This window comes from Protomyctophum bolini (assembly GCF_963924005.1).
Source record: "Protomyctophum bolini genome assembly, chromosome: 19".
In the NCBI taxonomy this organism is placed as follows: domain Eukaryota; kingdom Metazoa; phylum Chordata; class Actinopteri; order Myctophiformes; family Myctophidae; genus Protomyctophum; species Protomyctophum bolini.
Genome location: NC_137880.1, coordinates 39,137,474 through 39,159,973, shown reverse-complemented (window position 1 = coordinate 39,159,973; position 22,500 = coordinate 39,137,474). Strand labels below are relative to the sequence as shown.

The 22,500-nt window shown below is 44.0% G+C and overlaps 1 protein-coding gene across 2 annotated transcripts in view; it reads left to right on the top strand.

Annotated features, from left to right (window-relative positions):
• Positions 1–22,500, top strand: part of LOC308333740 (C-1-tetrahydrofolate synthase, cytoplasmic-like) — a 37,610-nt gene that overhangs the window by 1,035 nt on the left and 14,075 nt on the right. Inside the window, exons 1-6 of one of the 2 annotated variants that reach the window (XM_080790212.1) lie at positions 997–1,078; positions 1,596–1,777; positions 6,066–6,168; positions 11,628–11,712; positions 14,287–14,346; positions 15,206–15,259. In XM_080790212.1, the coding sequence (XP_080646338.1) occupies positions 6,068–6,168; positions 11,628–11,712; positions 14,287–14,346; positions 15,206–15,259 (300 nt within the window). In that variant the 5' untranslated portion in view covers positions 997–1,078; positions 1,596–1,777; positions 6,066–6,067. Of the gene's footprint in view, positions 1–996; positions 1,079–1,581; positions 1,778–6,065; positions 6,169–11,627; positions 11,713–14,286; positions 14,347–15,205; positions 15,260–22,500 lie in introns of those variants that run through there. The other variant, XM_080790213.1, reaches the window with a different exon arrangement.

The window sequence follows — 22,500 nt, the reverse complement described above, 5'->3', positions numbered from 1 at the left end:
GCAGAGTTATTCTCAACCATTTTAATTTCAAGGATAGCCAGTTTGACATGCATTTAGTCTGTAGGGCAGGCTATACCCATTTAATGGCATTTGTTTTTAAATATCTGGGACAATGTTAAGTCAACTCTGAGAGTGTACAAATGGCACCAAACAGACCCTGACGGGTCCGTTTGGTGACATTTGTACTCTCAGAGTTACAGAGCTGGTGAAAACGTCTGAGTTTCCGAGGCTACAGAGCTGGGGACCCCTATCTGGTCCCTGGAACTGATGAATTTAAAATGGAGGACCCTGATGTAAACAAGTTTTTTGATTGATTGATTGAAATATGTATTAACAGTTTGTAGAATTACAGTACATTTCAAGCACAAACTCAATACAAAGACTGAAAGTTAACTGTGAGTGGACGACCCATTTAAGCATTACACTTGTTTACAAGAGGGTCCACCTTGTTCAATTCATCAAGTCTTGTCTTGTTGCTTTTCATGCATGGTTTCATGCATGGTTTCATGCATGGTTTCGTCCTTTTGAGCAAGAGCAATTGGAGCAAAGAGCAATTGGTGCAACACTGACCTTTGACGTGTGTGTGTGCGTGTGTGTGTGTGTGTGTGTGTGTGCGTGTGTGTGTGTGTGTGTGTGTGTGTGTGTGTGTGTGTGTGTGTGCATTCTTGCACATGCATGTGAGCGGTGTTGGGGTCAGCGGTCAGTACAAAAACCTTCCCTCCTCGTACAACACAGCGCTCAATGGGTTAATATTTAGCACATATTTAACACTAAACGTTTGTTTTGTGTTCAGATTTCAGGAAGTATTAGAAACCAAAGGGGCCCAATCAGGAAGCAGGAGAGGAGAGAGAGAGAGAGAGAGAGAGAGAGAGAGAGAGAGAGAGAGAGAGAGAGAGAGAGAGAGAGAGAGAGAGAGAGAGGCACAGAAAGGCAGGGAGAGGGAGAGGGGGGAGAGAGAGAGGGGAGGGAGGGGGGAGAGAGGGGGGGGAGTCAGCCTTTATTTGACCAACAGAAAGAGGATAAATGTAATCCTCTCTCCTGCTCATAAAGAACAGAGTTTTTCTCTCTTCTCTTAACCGTAAGAACGACAAGAAGAACCACTCACTGTATCCTCTATTAGGAACCACAGATTATTTCTTCTCCTCTATTAGGAACCATAGATTCTTTCTTCTCCTCTATTAGGAACCATAGATTCTTTCTTCTCCTCTATTAGGAACCACAGATTCTTTCTTCTCCTCTATTAGGAACCATAGATTATTTCTTCTCCTCTATTAGGAACCATAGATTATTTCTTCTCCTCTATTAGGAACCATAGATTATTTCTTCTCCTCTATTAGGAACCATAGATTATTTCTTCTCCTCTGGGAAGAATAACTTTATCCTCTAGTCAGAAGTCAGAACGATAGATTCTTTCCTCTCCTATCAAGAACAATAGAGTCTTTCTTTCTCCTGGATTAAGAGCGATAGATTCTTAGTCTCTCTCTCTCGTCTAAAGAACTGTTTGTGTTCATTCTCTCTCGTCTAAAGAACTGTTTGTGTTCATTCTCTCTCGTCTAAAGAACTGTTTGTGTTCACACTCAGTCTCTCACTTTCAGGAGGAAAAAACTCTGGGATCTGCCAGCTGCATTCCAGGGAACTCCCCGTGGAATCGTGGAATCCGATTGGACGAGAAGGGGGGGAAACAAACGGTGGAATCTGACTGGACACAAGCGGGAGAGCCGTGGACTGTGATTGGATCGGACAGAAGAAGGGCCGTGGGAGTGTGATTGGACAAGAGGTGAGTCTATGTTAAAATCCGCCCACTGTTGAGCTACGGTTGAACTTTGAACCCTCACCTCAAGCCAGGTCAAGTGGTTTGATCAGATATAGCTGTGTAAATATGGATTAAGAGCGTCTGCTAAAATGCCTACATTGTAATTGATTGTAAATTGTGATTTAATTTAAAATGGATTACTTCTTGATTAATTATAACTACTGGGATTTTGTCAGTTTTTTTTACTGTGGCACAATATATGGCAAAGGGATAAAACGGTTCCTTATGAAGTCTGAAAACGTGGTAGAAATGTGAAAAATAAACATATTATGTAACGAGAAACAAATCAACGGAAATCTATCTGAGAAAGGTTGTGTGTGCAAAGTAAGTGTGTGCGCGTGCATGCGTGTGCACGGCTGCACGTGTGTGTGTGTGTGCATGTGTGTGTATGTGTGTGTATGTATGTGTGTGTGTGTGTGTGTGTGTGTGTGTGTGTGTGTGTGTGTGTGTGTGTGTGTGCGCATCCTGATAAGGGTAACTTGCACCTAGAGATCCTGGACCATTCCAGAGTAGGCAGGAATTCTGTGGGAAAATCTGGATGCCGCTCAACTGCCACACACACACACACACACACGCACACGCACACGCACACGCACACGCACGCACACACACACACACACGCACACACACACACACGCACGCACGCACACACACACACACACACACACACACACACACACACACACACACACACACACACACACACACACACACACACACAGGGTTGCAGTCCGGCGGTTGTAGCCTAGTGTGCGACTAGTGACTCAATCTTCCTCAACGGGAATAACAAACTCCGGCAGAATTTAAACCAACAGAGGCAAGTATATTCATCATGTCTCTCACTGTCTCTGCTACTGTACAGTACTGTACAGTACAGTACAGTACTAATGGACAAGTTAAAACTCTTCTAAATGATTCATCGGACACTTTGCACTTTGGCTCGTTTGTTTGTTTGTTTATGAATGAATGCATGGAGTATCTCACTTCATACCTACCATATGCTTGTGTGTGTGTGTGCCTGTTTTGTTGTAATGATTAACCTTTTTTTTAATTTACTCCCAATGTCTCTCAATCTCTCTCTCTCTCTCTCTCTCTCTCTCTCTCTCTCTCTCTCTCTCTCTGATGATGTGTCAGTCCCAGATGGCTCTGGGTTTTGTATTGGCCTTAAAAAATGTCTTCTAAATCCTGACAGTTTTCTGAAATACCTCATGTTTACATTATGTCAGTTGGTGCTCAAACGTTTTCATGTCAATTAAGGACCCCCAGAAATATCTGAATATCTGAAAAAATGTTGTTCCAGAGACACCCCCCCCCCCCCCCCCCCAGAAGCAAAGATTTGAGCTAAAAAGGTTTGCTCTGAAAGAATATATATATATCCAAAGATTTGTGCCGCATTTTCACGATTAAAAAAAATAAATAGCAGACCTACAAGCTCGTACGAGCTTGTAGGTCTGCTATCTTTCAGTAGCTAAAGTATAACATAATGCTTAAAACACCAAAAGGGGTTTAAAGCATTAAAACAAAACTTCCCATTGTTGTTAGACCTAGAGAGAGAACCTGGAACAACAATCTTTAATAGTTTCAACATTCAAGATTGCTTTATTTGACAGGTGTTTTTTTCCATCTGCAAGCGGCTATAAAAACACACGTGTTTCTCCTAGTTTAAAAACATGTGTTTCTCTCCTAGTTTAAAAACATGTGTTTCTCTCCTAGTTTAAAAACATGTGTTTCTCTCCTAGTTTAAAAACACATGTGTTTCTCCTAGTTTAAAAACACATGTGTTTCTCCTAGTTTAAAAACACATGTGTTTCTCCTAGTTTAAAAACACATGTGTTTCTCCTAGTTTAAAAACACATGTGTTTCTCTCCTAGTTTAAAAACACATGTGTTTCTCCTAGTTTAAAAACACATGTGTTTCTCCTAGTTTAAAAACACATGTGTTTCTCCTAGTTTAAAAACACATGTGTTTCTCCTAGTTTAAAAACACATGTGTTTCTCCTAGTTTAAAAACACATGTGTTTCTCCTAGTTTAAAAACACATGTGTTTCTCCTAGTTTAAAAACACATGTGTTTCTCCTAGTTTAAAAACACATGTGTTTCTCCTAGGTTAAAGACAGCACAGATTAAACTAAAATCAATCTCAAATCAATATAAAATAAATCAATCCTATAACAACTAGAGAGGAATTCATGTCATAATAAAACACGCATAGCCAGATAAAAACAGTACAGTATAATAACTGACTATATAGGAGTTCATGCCATGTATTGTTTATAGGAATGCATACATCCCCAGGTTAATGTACTGTAATCTACTATAGGGCTGACTGGAGTTCAAAAGTCTAATTGCAGGAAAGACGGTGTTCAATCAATCAATCAGTCGATCAGTCAATCAATCAATCAATCGTTTCCCAGGTGGCATCAGAGCGTTGCTTCTGTGTCCTGAGTGTTATCAACCAGTAGGTTAATTATCAAGGCCATACAATGGAGCCAGCAGACTGTACTGGAGCGGAGACGTTTACTAATCCTATGTGTCCTCACCATGTCTGTGTCCTCACCATGTCTGTGTCCTCACCATGTCTGTGTCCTCACCATGTCTGTGTCCTCACCATGTCTGTGTCCTCACCATGTCTGTGTCCTCACCATGTCTGTGTCCTCACCATTTCTGTCCTCTGTGTCCTCACCATGTCTGTGTCCTCACCATGTCTGTCCTCTGTGTCCTCACCATGTCTGTCCTCTGTGTCCTCACCATGTCTGTGTCCTCACCATGTCTGTGTCCTCACCATGTCTGTGTCCTCACCATGTCTGTCCTCACCATGTCTGTGTCCTCACCATGTCTGTCCTCACCATGTCTGTGTCCTCACCATGTCTGTGTCCTCACCATGTCTGTCCTCTGTGTCCTCACCATGTCTGTGTCCTCACCATGTCTGTGTCCTCACCATGTCTGTCCTATGTGTCCTCACCATGTCTGTGTCCTCACCATGTCTGTGTCCTCACCATGTCTGTGTCCTCACCATGTCTGTGTCCTCACCATGTCTGTCCTCTGTGTCCTCACCATGTCTGTCCTCTGTGTCCTCACCATGTCTGTGTCCTCACCATGTCTGTCCTCTGTGTCCTCACCATGTCTGTGTCCTCACCATGTATGTGTCCTCACCATGTCTGTCCTGTGTGTCCTCACCATGTCTGTCCTCTGTGTCCTCACCATGTCTGTGTCCTCACCATGTCTGTGTCCTCACCATGTCTGTGTCCTCACCATGTCTGTGTCCTCACCATGTCTGTGTCCTCACCATTTCTGTCCTCTGTGTCCTCACCATGTCTGTGTCCTCACCATGTCTGTCCTCTGTGTCCTCACCATGTCTGTCCTCTGTGTCCTCACCATGTCTGTGTCCTCACCATGTCTGTGTCCTCACCATGTCTGTGTCCTCACCATGTCTGTCCTCACCATGTCTGTGTCCTCACCATGTCTGTCCTCACCATGTCTGTGTCCTCACCATGTCTGTGTCCTCACCATGTCTGTCCTCTGTGTCCTCACCATGTCTGTGTCCTCACCATGTCTGTGTCCTCACCATGTCTGTCCTATGTGTCCTCACCATGTCTGTGTCCTCACCATGTCTGTGTCCTCACCATGTCTGTGTCCTCACCATGTCTGTGTCCTCACCATGTCTGTCCTCTGTGTCCTCACCATGTCTGTCCTCTGTGTCCTCACCATGTCTGTGTCCTCACCATGTCTGTCCTCTGTGTCCTCACCATGTCTGTGTCCTCACCATGTATGTGTCCTCACCATGTCTGTCCTGTGTGTCCTCACCATGTCTGTCCTCTGTGTCCTCACCATGTCTGTGTCCTCACCATGTCTGTGTCCTCACCATGTCTGTCCTGTGTGTCCTCACCATGTCTGTCCTCTGTGTCCTCACCATGTCTGTGTCCTCACCATGTCTGTGTCCTCACCATGTCTGTCCTGTGTGTCCTCACCATGTCTGTCCTCTGTGTCCTCACCATGTCTGTGTCCTCACCATGTCTGTCCTGTGTGTCCTCACCATGTCTGTCCTGTGTGTCCTCACCATGTCTGTCCTCTGTGTCCTCACCATGTCTGTGTCCTCACCATGTCTGTGTCCTCACCATGTCTGTCCTGTGTGTCCTCACCATGTCTGTCCTCTGTGTCCTCACCATGTCTGTGTCCTCACCATGTCTGTCCTGTGTGTCCTCACCATGTCTGTCCTGTGTGTCCTCACCATGTCTGTCCTCTGTGTCTTCCAGACATGCTGTCGTCTGCAGGCTCTGCGCTGCGCCGCTGGTCGTCTGGGTGTCAAGGCGGCCGGCGCACGCTGGCCACCGTTATCTCTGGAAACAAGACCTCCCAGTGAGTTCACACCTTCTACACTTTATACTACCGTTAGAACAAGACCTCCCAGTGAGTTCACACCTTCTACACTTTATACTACCGTTAGAACAAGACCTCCCAGTGAGTTCACACCTTCTACACTTTATACTACCGTTAGAACAAGACCTCACAGTGAGTTCACACCTTCTACACTTTATACTACCGTTAGAACAAGACCTCACAGTGAGTTCACACTTTATACACTTTATACTACCGTTAGAACAAGACCTCACAGTGAGTTCACACCTTCCACACTTTATACTACCGTTAGAACAAGACCTCCCAGTGAGTTCACACTTTATACACTTTATACTACCGTTAGAACAAGACCTCCCAGTGAGTTCACACTTTATACACTTTATACTACCGTTAGAACAAGACCTCCCAGTGAGTTCACACCTTATACACTTTATACTACCATTAGAACAAGACCTCCCAGTGAGTTCACACTTTATACACTTTATACTACCGTTAGAACAAGACCTCCCAGTGAGTTCACACCTTCTACACTTTATACTACCGTTAGAACAAGACCTCCCAGTGAGTTCACACTTTATACACTTTATACTACCGTTAGAACAAGACCTCCCAGTGAGTTCACACCTTCTACACTTTATACTACCGTTAGAACAAGACCTCCCAGTGAGTTCACACCTTATACACTTTATACTACCGTTAGAACAAGACCTCCCAGTGAGTTCACACCTTCTACACTTTATACTACCGTTAGAACAAGACCTCACAGTGAGTTCACACCTTCTACACTTTATACTACCGTTAGAACAAGACCTCCCAGTGAGTTCACACCTTATACACTTTATACTACCGTTAGAACAAGACCTCCCAGTGAGTTCACACCTTCTACACTTTACACTACCGTTAGAACAAGACCTCCCAGTGAGTTCACACTTTATACACTTTATACTACCGTTAGAACAAGACCTCACAGTGAGTTCACACCTTATACACTTTATACTAGTACCGTAGTCTGAAAACCCACCTTTTCAGACTCCATCATGGCCCATAGCACTTACCCCACCCCCTTAGATAGCAATTCTGTAGACTTAGATAGCATTTGATACAGACTTATAGCATGTTATGTAGACAGCATAAGTGCATTGTATGTAGTCATAGCACGTCATAGTACATATGTGTAGCATAGTAGTATAGATGTATAGCTTATATGTATAGTTTCATTATAGATATTCCACTGTTACTTTCTTAGCTACGCATGTTTCATGATAAATTATTTTATGTGATGTATTCCCATGCTTTTTGTTCTTGCTTAATGTAAGTCGCTCTGGATTAAGAGCGTCTGCTAAATGCCTAAATTGTAAATTGTAAATTGTATACTACCGTTAGAACAAGACCTCCCAGTGAGTTCACACCTTCTACACTTTATACTACCGTTAGAACAAGACCTCCCAGTGAGTTCACACCTTCTACACTTTATACTACCGTTAGAACAAGACCTCCCAGTGAGTTCACACCTTATACACTTTATACTACCGTTAGAACAAGACCTCCCAGTGAGTTCACACCTTATACACTTTATACTACCGTTAGAACAAGACCTCCCAGTGAGTTCACACTTTATACACTTTATACTACCGTTAGAACAAGACCTCCCAGTGAGTTCACACTTTATACACTTTATACTACCGTTAGAACAAGACCTCACAGTGAGTTCACACCTTATACACTTTATACTACCGTTAGAACAAGACCTCACAGTGAGTTCACACTTTATACACTTTATACTACCGTTAGAACAAGACCTCACAGTGAGTTCACACCTTATACACTTTATACTACCGTTAGAACAAGACCTCACAGTGAGTTCACACCTTCTACACTTTATACTACCGTTAGAACAAGACCTCACAGTGAGTTCACACCTTATACACTTTATACTACCGTTAGAACAAGACCTCCCAGTGAGTTCACACCTTATACACTTTATACTACCGTTAGAACAAGACCTCACAGTGAGTTCACACCTTATACACTTTATACTACCGTTAGAACAAGACCTCACAGTGAGTTCACACTTTATACACTTTATACTACCGTTAGAACAAGACCTCACAGTGAGTTCACACCTTATACACTTTATACTACCGTTAGAACAAGACCTCACAGTGAGTTCACACCTTATACACTTTATACTACCGTTAGAACAAGACCTCACAGTGAGTTCACACTTTATACACTTTATACTACCGTTAGAACAAGACCTCACAGTGAGTTCACACCTTCTACACTTTATACTACCGTTAGAACAAGACCTCCCAGTGAGTTCACACCTTCTACACTTTATACTACCGTTAGAACAAGACCTCCCAGTGAGTTCACACCTTCTACACTTTATACTACCGTTAGAACAAGACCTCCCAGTGAGTTCACACCTTCTACACTTTATACTACCGTTAGAACAAGACCTCCCAGTGAGTTCACACCTTCTACACTTTATACTACCGTTAGAACAAGACCTCACAGTGAGTTCACACCTTATACACTTTATACTACCGTTAGAACAAGACCTCCCAGTGAGTTCACACCTTATACACTTTATACTACCGTTAGAACAAGACCTCCCAGTGAGTTCACACTTTATACACTTTATACTACCGTTAGAACAAGACCTCACAGTGAGTTCACACTTTATACACTTTATACTACCGTTAGAACAAGACCTCACAGTGAGTTCACACCTTATACACTTTATACTACCGTTAGAACAAGACCTCACAGTGAGTTCACACTTTATACACTTTATACTACCGTTAGAACAAGACCTCACAGTGAGTTCACACCTTCTACACTTTATACTACCGTTAGAACAAGACCTCCCAGTGAGTTCACACTTTATACACTTTATACTACCGTTAGAACAAGACCTCACAGTGAGTTCACACTTTATACACTTTATACTACCGTTAGAACAAGACCTCACAGTGAGTTCACACTTTATACACTTTATACTACCGTTAGAACAAGACCTCACAGTGAGTTCACACCTTATACACTTTATACTACCGTTAGAACAAGACCTCTCAGTGAGTTCACACTTTATACACTTTATACTACCGTTAGAACAAGACCTCACAGTGAGTTCACACCTTCTACACTTTATACTACCGTTAGAACAAGACCTCCCAGTGAGTTCACACTTTATACACTTTATACTACCGTTAGAACAAGACCTCACAGTGAGTTCACACCTTATACACTTTATACTACCGTTAGAACAAGACCTCCCAGTGAGTTCACACTTTATACACTTTATACTACCGTTAGAACAAGACCTCACAGTGAGTTCACACTTTATACACTTTATACTACCGTTAGAACAAGACCTCACAGTGAGTTCACACCTTATACACTTTATACTACCGTTAGAACAAGACCTCTCAGTGAGTTCACACTTTATACACTTTATACTACCGTTAGAACAAGACCTCACAGTGAGTTCACACCTTCTACACTTTATACTACCGTTAGAACAAGACCTCCCAGTGAGTTCACACTTTATACACTTTATACTACCGTTAGAACAAGACCTCACAGTGAGTTCACACCTTATACACTTTATACTACCGTTAGAACAAGACCTCACAGTGAGTTCACACTTTATACACTTTATACTACCGTTAGAACAAGACCTCACAGTGAGTTCACACCTTCTACACTTTATACTACCGTTAGAACAAGACCTCCCAGTGAGTTCACACCTTCTACACTTTATACTACCGTTAGAACAAGACCTCCCAGTGAGTTCACACTTTATACACTTTATACTACCGTTAGAACAAGACCTCACAGTGAGTTCACACCTTATACACTTTATACTACCGTTAGAACAAGACCTCACAGTGAGTTCACACTTTATACACTTTATACTACCGTTAGAACAAGACCTCACAGTGAGTTCACACCTTATACACTTTATACTACCGTTAGAACAAGACCTCACAGTGAGTTCACACTTTATACACTTTATACTACCGTTAGAACAAGACCTCACAGTGAGTTCACACCTTCTACACTTTATACTACCGTTAGAACAAGACCTCCCAGTGAGTTCACACTTTATACACTTTATACTACCGTTAGAACAAGACCTCACAGTGAGTTCACACTTTATACACTTTATACTACCGTTAGAACAAGACCTCACAGTGAGTTCACACTTTATACACTTTATACTACCGTTAGAACAAGACCTCACAGTGAGTTCACACCTTATACACTTTATACTACCGTTAGAACAAGACCTCTCAGTGAGTTCACACTTTATACACTTTATACTACCGTTAGAACAAGACCTCACAGTGAGTTCACACCTTCTACACTTTATACTACCGTTAGAACAAGACCTCCCAGTGAGTTCACACTTTATACACTTTATACTACCGTTAGAACAAGACCTCACAGTGAGTTCACACCTTCTACACTTTATACTACCGTTAGAACAAGACCTCACAGTGAGTTCACACTTTATACACTTTATACTACCGTTAGAACAAGACCTCACAGTGAGTTCACACCTTATACACTTTATACTACCGTTAGAACAAGACCTCACAGTGAGTTCACACTTTATACACTTTATACTACCGTTAGAACAAGACCTCACAGTGAGTTCACACCTTATACACTTTATACTACCGTTAGAACAAGACCTCACAGTGAGTTCACACCTTATACACTTTATACTACCGTTAGAACAAGACCTCACAGTGAGTTCACACTTTATACACTTTATACTACCGTTAGAACAAGACCTCACAGTGAGTTCACACTTTATACACTTTATACTACCGTTAGAACAAGACCTCACAGTGAGTTCACACCTTCTACACTTTATACTACCGTTAGAACAAGACCTCACAGTGAGTTCCACACTTTCTACACTTTATACTACCGTTAGAACAAGACCTCACAGTGAGTTCACACCTTCTACACTTTATACTACCGTTAGAACAAGACCTCACAGTGAGTTCCACACTTTCTACTATACCGTTTGAAGAAAGAAACAGCAGAACAATATTTACAATTTACAATGTAGGCATTTTATCAGACACTCTTAATCCAGAGCGACTTGCAGTAAAAGCAAGAACATTTAACACATGGTGGTAATACATCAAATTCATAGAAATAATCATCAAGGATCATACTACGTACGTAATATAAACTATGAACCTATATAAAAACAGCTAGGTCTACAAGCTATCAACACTCTGTCTGTCTGTCTGTCTGTCTGTCTGTCTGTCTGTCTGTCTGTCTGTCTGTCTGTCTGTCTGTCTGTCTGTCTGTCTGTCTGTCTGTCTGTCTGTCTGTCTGTCTGTCTGTCTGTCTGTCTGCGTGCCTGTCTGTCTGTCTGTCTGTCTGTCTGTCTGTCTGTCTGTCTGTCTGTCTGTCTGTCTGTCTGTCAGGCTGGTCAGAGAGAGGCTGAAGATGGACGTGGAGAAGATGAAAAAGGAGGTTCCAGGCTTCAGACCAGGCCTAGTAGTATTACAGGTACTACTAATACTAATACTGCTACTACTGCTGCTGCCTGCTATACTAGGCATACCATATCCTGAATTACCAAAAAGAGGACACATGCGCGTGTGCATGTGCGCATGCATGTGCACGTGCGCATGCATGTCGTGGATGTGCATGTGTCGTGCGTGCGCGGTTCTGTTTGAATTACATTTATTTGTCAAAAAAGTTTGGCTCAGAAAGCTACAAAGCTAAGAAAACAGTAGCCTACTTTTTCTGCATGTCAATGATGATGAGATAGTTATTTGGCATGTCAAGCTTTCCTCACGGAGAGCACAACAGTCTATCTGCAGACAGCAGAGCAGCCAGCGAGCCTTTCTCTGCTCTGCTCTGCGGTCGGGACCAGTGCTGTCAGACTCGGCGCGCAGCGCATGCAGAGTTATGAATAATACACATTCCGGAGTTCGGGCTGAAAGTCCACCTCTCACAGTGTTTTTCCACTACGAACCATTGAACGTGCATTGTAATACACATTGGTCTGAATGATCTGTGAGCGTAGCGATACATATACAGGCGATACGTGTAAAACCCCGGACATATGAAGGAATTTATAAACCCCCCCCCCCGAACTGCCCGGACAGCCCCCCAAAAGAGGACTTGTCCGGGCAAAAGAGGACGTATGGTAAGCCTATGCTATAGAGCGCCGCAGGCCCGCCCCCTTTCAGAAAAGCGAGTGGCCCAGGAAATGAAACCCCAATGCATTCTTCCATCGGCACTTCTAATATAATTTATTTAAAGACGGTTACGCCGCGGACATAGCCAACTCGGATCGTGACGAATCATGACAATGAACACAATGTTTTGGGGCCGATCAAATCATTAGAAAGAAGAAAAGAAAGTCAGGAGACAACACTATTTGTTTTGTTTTTCGTCTTATAAATTATTTGATCGGCCCCAAAACATTGTGTTCATTGTCATGATTCGTCACGATCCGAGTTGGCTTTGTCCGCGGCGTAACCGTCTTTAAATAAATTATATTAGAAGTGCCGATGGGAGAATGCATTGGGGTTTCATTTCCTGGGCCACTCGCTTTTCTGAAAGGGGGCGGGCCTGCGGCGCTCTATACAGTTTGCAATTTGTTAATAAAGGGTTCGAACAGTCAGTCAGTCAGTCAGCCAGTCAGTCAGTCAGTCAGTCAGTCAAACTACTGCTTCTACTGTCCATTAGTGTCTAACTGATCAAACACGGGGGTGTGTGTAGAGTGGGACAGCCTGGCGTCTGCTATCAGCCACCTCGTTGTTTGTTCAGCCTGTCCAGTTCCACACTGCTCTGCCGCTGTCCCCTGACCAGCAGTCTGGCTCCCGCCCCACTGTTAACCCATTCTGAACGGGAACCCATTTCGCTGTTATAGCATCATGTTATGCTTTAGCTATTGAAAAAATAGCAGATCTACAAGCTCATAGCGCGCCACCGAGTGGCGCGCTACGAGCTTGTAGGTCTGCTATTTTTTTGAAAAATCGAAGAACGACTGACATTTTTTAGAATCTGATCTCGGGTCAGAATGGGGTTAATCAGACCAGTGTGTGTCCAGTCAGTGGAAACCTCGTATGAATCTGATCTCAGGTCAGAATGGGTTCCTACCCATGGCGCATTGGGTTCCTTGAGAGGTCTCCAAGATGGACCCCAACAGGTCTGTGACTCTTGAGAGCTATTTGGGGTTCTTGAAAAGTCTCGTTCAGTGCCGCCTTCTATCGTGCATGTAATGTGCATATCATCACCTGAACACCAGATTAGAGGAATGTTCGAAATATGGATGAAGTAAAAAAGGCTCATCTGGCATTGAAGGAGCTTTAGGTTTGAGAACCACTGGTCTAACGTCTTGGCGGATACGTATACGCTATGCCACTGGTTCCCAAACCTTTTCGTGTCAAGGACCCCCAAATCAACATTTATTAGGCCACGGACCCCCTATTTGAAAACATAATGCCAGTGACCCCGATAAGGGAGGATTTATTTTACGGCTCAAGCAGTGATTCCTAAACATATTAATTTCAAGGACCCCCCCCCCAGTTTGACATGCATTATAGTCTACGGACCCCCCGATGTAAAGGCATTTCTATCTCTGCAGGGACCCCCAATTTATATTGTAAAACCACTGCTAATTGTACACTCACTGAGTTAAATTAACAGTTAGTAGGTTAGTAAGTTACAGACCCATAAGGGTCCATTTGGGTTCCTTATATCTCTAATATTGAGCTATATGCACCCCCTGGAACTCCCTCAAGTACCCCTAGGGGGAACCCATGCGCTACAGGATGTCGTATCATCTGCATGTATGATTTTATATTATGCTATTTTTTGAGTGGTGCAACCTATGCGTTCACCTATGTGACTATGAGCATCATGTAATGAGTACCAGTAGGGGGCGCTGTTTTCCAGAAAAAGAGAGAGAGAGACAGTGCCTGCTAATGAGAGAGAGAGAGGAGAGAGAGAGAGAGAGAGAGAGAGAGAGGAGAGAGAGGGAGGAGAGAGAGGAGAGAGGGGGGAGTTGCACCACTCGGTTCACATGGGTGTGATTTTTTTTAATGTTTGTGTTTCCTCTGAATGCAGGTGGGAGACAGAGACGACTCCAACCTCTACATCAGTATGAAGCTGAAAGCGGCTGCAGAGGTAGTGCTTTACCATTCTGACCTGAGATCAGATTCATACCAGGTTTCCACTGACTGGACACACACTGGTCTGATTAACCCATTCTGACCTGAGATCAGATTCATACCAGGTTTCCACTGACTGGACACACACTGGTCTGATTAAACCATGCTTCTATATCAGTGGTGCTCAATATTTCATGTCAAGGTGAACCCCCAGAATTATCTCTATTGGGCCACGGACCCCCATCTGAAAATATGTAGTTCCAGGGACCCCCCCCCCCCCCAGAAGCCAATATTTTAGTTACAAATATTGAAATATTATATTCAAAGATTTGCGCCACATTTTCACGACTTTTCAAAAATAGCAGACCTTGACCTATACAAGCTCGTAGCGCGCCACTCGGTGGCGCGCTATATCTACCAGGAAGCTTGTTGACCTTCTATTTTTGCTACTTCATGTGTGATGCTGTAGTAATTTACAAATAAACATAACAAATAGTGGTGGGCATAGATTCATTTTCTAGATGAATCTCACTGCTATCCTGGAGCTAATCTGGATTAATCTAGATTAAAATGGCTCATTTGAACTCAAACATGTGTATCTAAATAATGACGAGAAGTCCTTGTGAACGGGTTTAGACCAGGAGCCCTAATTATGGATATTAAAAAGTTTACATTTGGAGATGAAAGGTGTCTGTCCGACAGCAGCGATGTACATAATCATTTAAAAGAGTTTGTCTTGTTGTTGGTTGGAGGTAAATGATTAGACAGAGCATGATGATGACATTAAATGTTTATGAGATACAGTTGTGTATTAATTAATGTATTAATCACATGATAATAATAATAATCACATGATAATCATTTATTGTTTACAGATTGGAATCGATGCCAATCACATCCGCCTGCCAAAAAGCTCTACAGAGGAGGAGGTACGCACGCACACGCACGCACACACACACACACACAGACACGCGCAAAGCAAGTTCAGTTAGGAAACTCGGTGCAAGGGGGCACGTTGGCACAGTAGTGCTGTCGCCTCACAGCTAGAAGGTCATGGGTTCGATTCCCGCTGGGGACGCTGTGGGCGCTGGCGGCGTGTTTCCTCCTCCGCGCCATCAGTGCCCATACCCGAGGCGGGGGTTGGTATACCCTCACATGTTCTCCCCGTGTGTCCCCCTAGGGTAGGTATACCCTCACATGTTCTCCCCGTGTCCCCTTAGGGTAGGTACCCTCACATGTTCCCCCCCCCCCGTGTCCCATAGGGTAGGTACCCTCACATGTTCTCCCCGTGTGTCCCCCTAGGGTAGGTATACCCTCACATGTTCTCCCCGTGTCCTCTAGGGTAGGTACCCTCACATGTTCTCCCCGTGTCCCCTAGGGTAGGTACCCTCACATGTTCCCCCCCCCGTGTCCCATAGGGTAGGTACCCTCACATGTTCTCCCCGTGTCCCATAGGGTAGGTACCCTCACATGTTCTCCCCGTGTCCCCTAGGGTAGGTACCCTCACATGTTCTCCCCGTGTCCCCTAGGGTAGGTACCCTCACATGTTCTCCCCGTGTCCCCTAGGGTAGGTACCCTCACATGTTCTCCCCGTGTCCCCTATAGGGCAGGTACCCTCACATGTTCTCCCCGTGTCCCCTAGGGTAGGTACCCTCACATGTTCTCCCCGTGTCCCCTATAGGGTAGGTACCCTCACATGTTCTCCCTGTGTCCCCTATAGGGCAGGTACCATCACATGTTCTCCCCGTGTCCCCTAGGGTAGGTTTACCCTCACAAACATGCAGAAATCCTGGTCTCTAAACTGCCTCCCCCTGGCCAGCCGGGACGCCTGTTGGAGGGGAAAGGAACTGGTCGGAATAACGTGTTCCTTCCACGCGCTACGTCCGGCCGGGGAAACTCTCCCCTTGTCAGCAGCTTGGACTCCTCATGCATAGAAGGAAGCATGAGGTGAATGAAATGAATTCACTCACTCACTCATTCATTCATTCACTCTGTCTTTATTGTAGGTGTTGAGCTGCATCGTGTCCTTATTGTAGGTGTTGAGCTGCATCGTGTCTTTATTGTAGGTGTTGAGCTGCATCGTGTCTTTATTGTAGGTGTTGAGCTGCATCGTGTCTTTATCGTGTCTTTACTGTAGGTGTTGAGCTGCATCGTGTCTTTATTGTAGGTGTTGAGCTGCATCGTGTCTTTATCGTGTCTTTACTGTAGGTGTTGAGCTGCATCGTGTCTTTATCGTGTCTTTACTGTAGGTGTTGAGCTGCATCGTGTCTTTATTGTAGGTGTTGAGCTGCATCGTGTCTTTACTGTAGGTGTTGAGCTGCATCGTGTCTTTATCGTAGGTGTTGAGCTGCATTGTGTCTTTATTGTAGATGTTAAGCTGCATCGTGTCTTTATTGTGTCTTTGCTGTAGGTGTTGAGCTGCATCGTGTCTTTACTGTAGGTGTTGAGCTGCATCGTGTCTTTATTGTAGGTGTTGAGCTGCATCGTGTCTTTACTGTAGGTGTTGAGCTGCATCGTGTCTTTACTGTAGGTGTTGAGCTGCATCGTGTCTTTATTGTAGGTGTTGAGCTGCATCGTGTCTTTATTGTAGGTGTTGAGCTGCATCGTGTCTTTATTGTAGGTGTTGAGCTGCATCGTGTCTTTATTGTAGGTGTTGAGCTGCATCGTGTCTTTACTGTAGGTGTTGAGCTGCATCGTGTCTTTATTGTAGGTGTTGAGCTGCATCGTGTCTTTACTGTAGGTGTTGAGCTGCATCGTGTCTTTATTGTAGGTGTTGAGCTGCATCGTGTCTTTATTGTAGGTGTTGAGCTGCATCGTGTCTTTATTGTAGGTGTTGAGCTGCATCGTGTCTTTACTGTAGGTGTTGAGCTGCATCGTGTCTTTATTGTAGGTGTTGAGCTGCATCGTGTCTTTACTGTAGGTGTTGAGCTGCATCGTGTCTTTATTGTAGGTGTTGAGCTGCATCGTGTCTTTACTGTAGGTGTTGAGCTGCATCGTGTCTTTATCGTGTCTTTACTGTAGGTGTTGAGCTGCATCGTGTCTTTACTGTAGGTGTTGAGCTGCATCGTGTCTTTATTGTAGGTGTTGAGCTGCATCGTGTCTTTACTGTAGGTGTTGAGCTGCATCGTGTCTTTATTGTAGGTGTTGAGCTGCATCGTGTCTTTACTGTAGGTGTTGAGCTGCATCGTGTCTTAATCGTGTCTTTACTGTAGGTGTTGAGCTGCATCGTGTCTTTACTGTAGGTGTTGAGCTGCATCGTGTCTTAATCGTGTCTTTACTGTAGGTGTTGAGCTGCATCGTGTCTTTACTGTAGGTGTTGAGCTGCATTGTGTCTTTATTGTAGGTGTTGAGCTGCATCGTGTCTTTATTGTAGGTGTTGAGCTGCATCGTGTCTTTATTGTAGGTGTTGAGCTGCATCGTGTCTTTATTGTAGGTGTTGAGCTGCATCGTGTCTTTACTGTAGGTGTTGAGCTGCATCGTGTCTTTATTGTAGGTGTTGAGCTGCATCGTGTCTTTACTGTAGGTGTTGAGCTGCATCGTGTCTTTACTGTAGGTGTTGAGCTGCATCGTGTCTTTATTGTAGGTGTTGAGCTGCATCGTGTCTTTATTGTAGGTGTTGAGCTGCATCGTGTCTTTACTGTAGGTGTTGAGCTGCATCGTGTCTTTATTGTAGGTGTTGAGCTGCATCGTGTCTTTACTGTAGGTGTTGAGCTGCATCGTGTCTTTATTGTAGGTGTTGAGCTGCATCATGTCTTTATTGTAGGTGTTGAGCTGCATCGTGTCTTTACTGTAGGTGTTGAGCTGCATCGTGTCTTTACTGTAGGTGTTGAGCTGCATCGTGTCTTTATTGTAGGTGTTGAGCTGCATCGTGTCTTTACTGTAGGTGTTGAGCTGCATCGTGTCTTTATTGTAGGTGTTGAGCTGCATCATGTCTTTATTGTAGGTGTTGAGCTGCATCGTGTCTTTATTGTAGGTGTTGAGCTGCATCGTGTCTTTATTGTAGGTGTTGAGCTGCATCGTGTCTTTATTGTAGGTGTTGAGCTGCATCGTGTCTTTATTGTAGGTGTTGAGCTGCATCGTGTCTTTATTGTAGGTGTTGAGCTGCATCGTGTCTTTACTGTAGGTGTTGAGCTGCATCGTGTCTTTATTGTAGGTGTTGAGCTGCATCGTGTCTTTATCGTGTCTTTACTGTAGGTGTTGAGCTGCATCGTGTCTTTATTGTAGGTGTTGAGCTGCATCGTGTCTTTATTGTAGGTGTTGAGCTGCATCGTGTCTTTACTGTAGGTGTTGAGCTGCATCGTGTCTTTATTGTAGGTGTTGAGCTGCATCGTGTCTTTATCGTGTCTTTACTGTAGGTGTTGAGCTGCATCGTGTCTTTATTGTAGGTGTTGAGCTGCATCGTGTCTTTATTGTAGGTGTTGAGCTGCATCGTGTCTTTATTGTAGGTGTTGAGCTGCATCGTGTCTTTATTGTAGGTGTTGAGCTGCATCGTGTCTTTACTGTAGGTGTTGAGCTGCATCGTGTCTTTATTGTAGGTGTTGAGCTGCATCGTGTCTTTATTGTAGGTGTTGAGCTGCATCGTGTCTTTATTGTAGGTGTTGAGCTGCATCGTGTCTTTACTGTAGGTGTTGAGCTGCATCGTGTCTTTATTGTAGGTGTTGAGCTGCATCGTGTCTTTATTGTAGGTGTTGAGCTGCATCGTGTCTTTATCGTGTCTTTACTGTAGGTGTTGAGCTGCATCGTGTCTTTATTGTAGGTGTTGAGCTGCATCGTGTCTTTATTGTAGGTGTTGAGCTGCATCGTGTCTTTATTGTAGGTGTTGAGCTGCATCGTGTCTTTACTGTAGGTGTTGAGCTGCATCGTGTCTTTATTGTAGGTGTTGAGCTGCATCGTGTCTTTATCGTGTCTTTACTGTAGGTGTTGAGCTGCATCGTGTCTTTACTGTAGGTGTTGAGCTGCATCGTGTCTTTACTGTAGGTGTTGAGCTGCATCGTGTCTTTATTGTAGGTGTTGAGCTGCATCGTGTCTTTATTGTAGGTGTTGAGCTGCATCGTGTCTTTACTGTAGGTGTTGAGCTGCATCGTGTCTTTACTGTAGGTGTTGAGCTGCATCGTGTCTTTATTGTAGGTGTTGAGCTGCATCGTGTCTTTACTGTAGGTGTTGAGCTGCATCGTGTCTTAATCGTGTCTTTACTGTAGGTGTTGAGCTGCATCGTGTCTTTACTGTAGGTGTTGAGCTGCATCGTGTCTTAATCGTGTCTTTACTGTAGGTGTTGAGCTGCATCGTTGAGCTGCATCGTGTCTTTACTGTAGGTGTTGAGCTGCATTGTGTCTTTATTGTAGGTTGAGCTGCATCGTGTCTTTATTGTAGGTGTTGAGCTGCATCTGTCTTTATTGTAGGTGTTGAGCTGCATCGTGTCTTTATGTAGGTGTTGAGCTGCATCGTGTCTTTATTGTAGGTGTTGAGCTGCATCGTGTCTTTATTGTAGGTGTTGAGCTGCATCGTGTCTTTACTGTAGGTGTTGAGCTGCATCGTGTCTTTATTGTAGGTGTTGAGCTGCATCGTGTCTTTATTGTAGGTGTTGAGCTGCATCGTGTCTTTATTGTAGGTGTTGAGCTGCATCGTGTCTTTACTGTAGGTGTTGAGCTGCATCGTGTCTTTATTGTAGGTGTTGAGCTGCATCGTGTCTTTATTGTAGGTGTTGAGCTGCATCGTGTCTTTATTGTAGGTGTTGAGCTGCACTGTCTTTGTAGGTGTTGAGCTGCATCGTGTCTTTACTGTAGGTGTTGAGCTGCATCGTGTCTTTATTGTAGGTGTTGAGCTGCATCGTGTCTTTATTGTAGGTGTTGAGCTGCATCGTGTCTTTATTGTAGGTGTTGAGCTGCATCGTGTCTTTACTGTAGGTGTTGAGCTGCATCGTGTCTTTATTGTAGGTGTTGAGCTGCATCGTGTCTTTATTGTAGGTGTTGAGCTGCATCGTGTCTTTACTGTAGGTGTTGAGCTGCATCGTGTCTTTATTGTAGGTGTTGAGCTGCATCGTGTCTTTACTGTAGGTGTTGAGCTGCATCGTGTCTTTACTGTAGGTGTTGAGCTGCATCGTGTCTTTATTGTAGGTGTTGAGCTGCATCGTGTCTTTACTGTAGGTGTTGAGCTGCATCGTGTCTTTATTGTAGGTGTTGAGCTGCATCGTGTCTTTATTGTAGGTGTTGAGCTGCATCGTGTCTTTACTGTAGGTGTTGAGCTGCATCGTGTCTTTATTGTAGGTGTTGAGCTGCATCGTGTCTTTACTGTAGGTGTTGAGCTGCATCGTGTCTTTATTGTAGGTGTTGAGCTGCATCGTGTCTTTATTGTAGGTGTTGAGCTGCATCGTGTCTTTACTGTAGGTGTTGAGCTGCATCAGTGTCTTTATTGTAGGTGTTGAGCTGCATCGTGTCTTTACTGTAGGTGTTGAGCTGCATCGTGTCTTTATTGTAGGTGTTGAGCTGCATCGTGTCTTTATTGTAGGTGTTGAGCTGCATCGTGTCTTTACTGTAGGTGTTGAGCTGCATCGTGTCTTTATTGTAGGTGTTGAGCTGCATCGTGTCTTTATTGTAGGTGTTGAGCTGCATCGTGTCTTTACTGTAGGTGTTGAGCTGCATCGTGTCTTTATTGTAGGTGTTGAGCTGCATCGTGTCTTTAGATCGTGTCTTTACTGTAGGTGTTGAGCTGCATCGTGTCTTTATCGTGTTAGGTGTTTGAGCTGCATCGTGTCTTTATTGTAGGTGTTGAGCTGCATCGTGTCTTTATTGTAGGTGTTGAGCTGCATCGTGTCTTTACTGTAGGTGTTGAGCTGCATCGTGTCTTTATTGTAGGTGTTGAGCTGCATCGTGTCTTTATTGTAGGTGTTGAGCTGCATCGTGTCTTTATTGTAGGTGTTGAGCTGCATCGTGTCTTTATTGTAGGTGTTGAGCTGCATCGTGTCTTTACTGTAGGTGTTGAGCTGCATCGTGTCTTTATTGTAGGTGTTGAGCTGCATCGTGTCTTTATTGTAGGTGTTGAGCTGCATCGTGTCTTTATTGTAGGTGTTGAGCTGCATCGTGTCTTTACTGTAGGTGTTGAGCTGCATCGTGTCTTTATTGTAGGTGTTGAGCTGCATCGTGTCTTTATTGTAGGTGTTGAGCTGCATCGTGTCTTTATCGTGTCTTTACTGTAGGTGTTGAGCTGCATCGTGTCTTTATTGTAGGTGTTGAGCTGCATCGTGTCTTTATTGTAGGTGTTGAGCTGCATCGTGTCTTTATTGTAGGTGTTGAGCTGCATCGTGTCTTTACTGTAGGTGTTGAGCTGCATCGTGTCTTTATTGTAGGTGTTGAGCTGCATCGTGTCTTTATCGTGTCTTTACTGTAGGTGTTGAGCTGCATCGTGTCTTTACTGTAGGTGTTGAGCTGCATCGTGTCTTTACTGTAGGTGTTGAGCTGCATCGTGTCTTTATTGTAGGTGTTGAGCTGCATCGTGTCTTTATTGTAGGTGTTGAGCTGCATCGTGTCTTTATTGTAGGTGTTGAGCTGCATCGTGTCTTTATTGTAGGTGTTGAGCTGCATCGTGTCTTTATTGTAGGTGTTGAGCTGCATCGTGTCTTTACTGTAGGTGTTGAGCTGCATCGTGTCTTTATTGTAGGTGTTGAGCTGCATCGTGTCTTTACTGTAGGTGTTGAGCTGCATCGTGTCTTTACTGTAGGTGTTGAGCTGCATCGTGTCTTTATTGTAGGTGTTGAGCTGCATCGTGTCTTTACTGTAGGTGTTGAGCTGCATCGTGTCTTTACTGTAGGTGTTGAGCTGCATCGTGTCTTTACTGTAGGTGTTGAGCTGCATCGTGTCTTTATTGTAGGTGTTGAGCTGCATCGTGTCTTTATCGTGTCTTTACTGTAGGTGTTGAGCTGCATCGTGTCTTTACTGTAGGTGTTGAGCTGCATCGTGTCTTTACTGTAGGTGTTGAGCTGCATCGTGTCTTTATTGTAGGTGTTGAGCTGCATCGTGTCTTTATTGTAGGTGTTGAGCTGCATCGTGTCTTTATTGTAGGTGTTGAGCTGCATCGTGTCTTTACTGTAGGTGTTGAGCTGCATCGTGTCTTTACTGTAGGTGTTGAGCTGCATCGTGTCTTTATTGTAGGTGTTGAGCTGCATCGTGTCTTTATT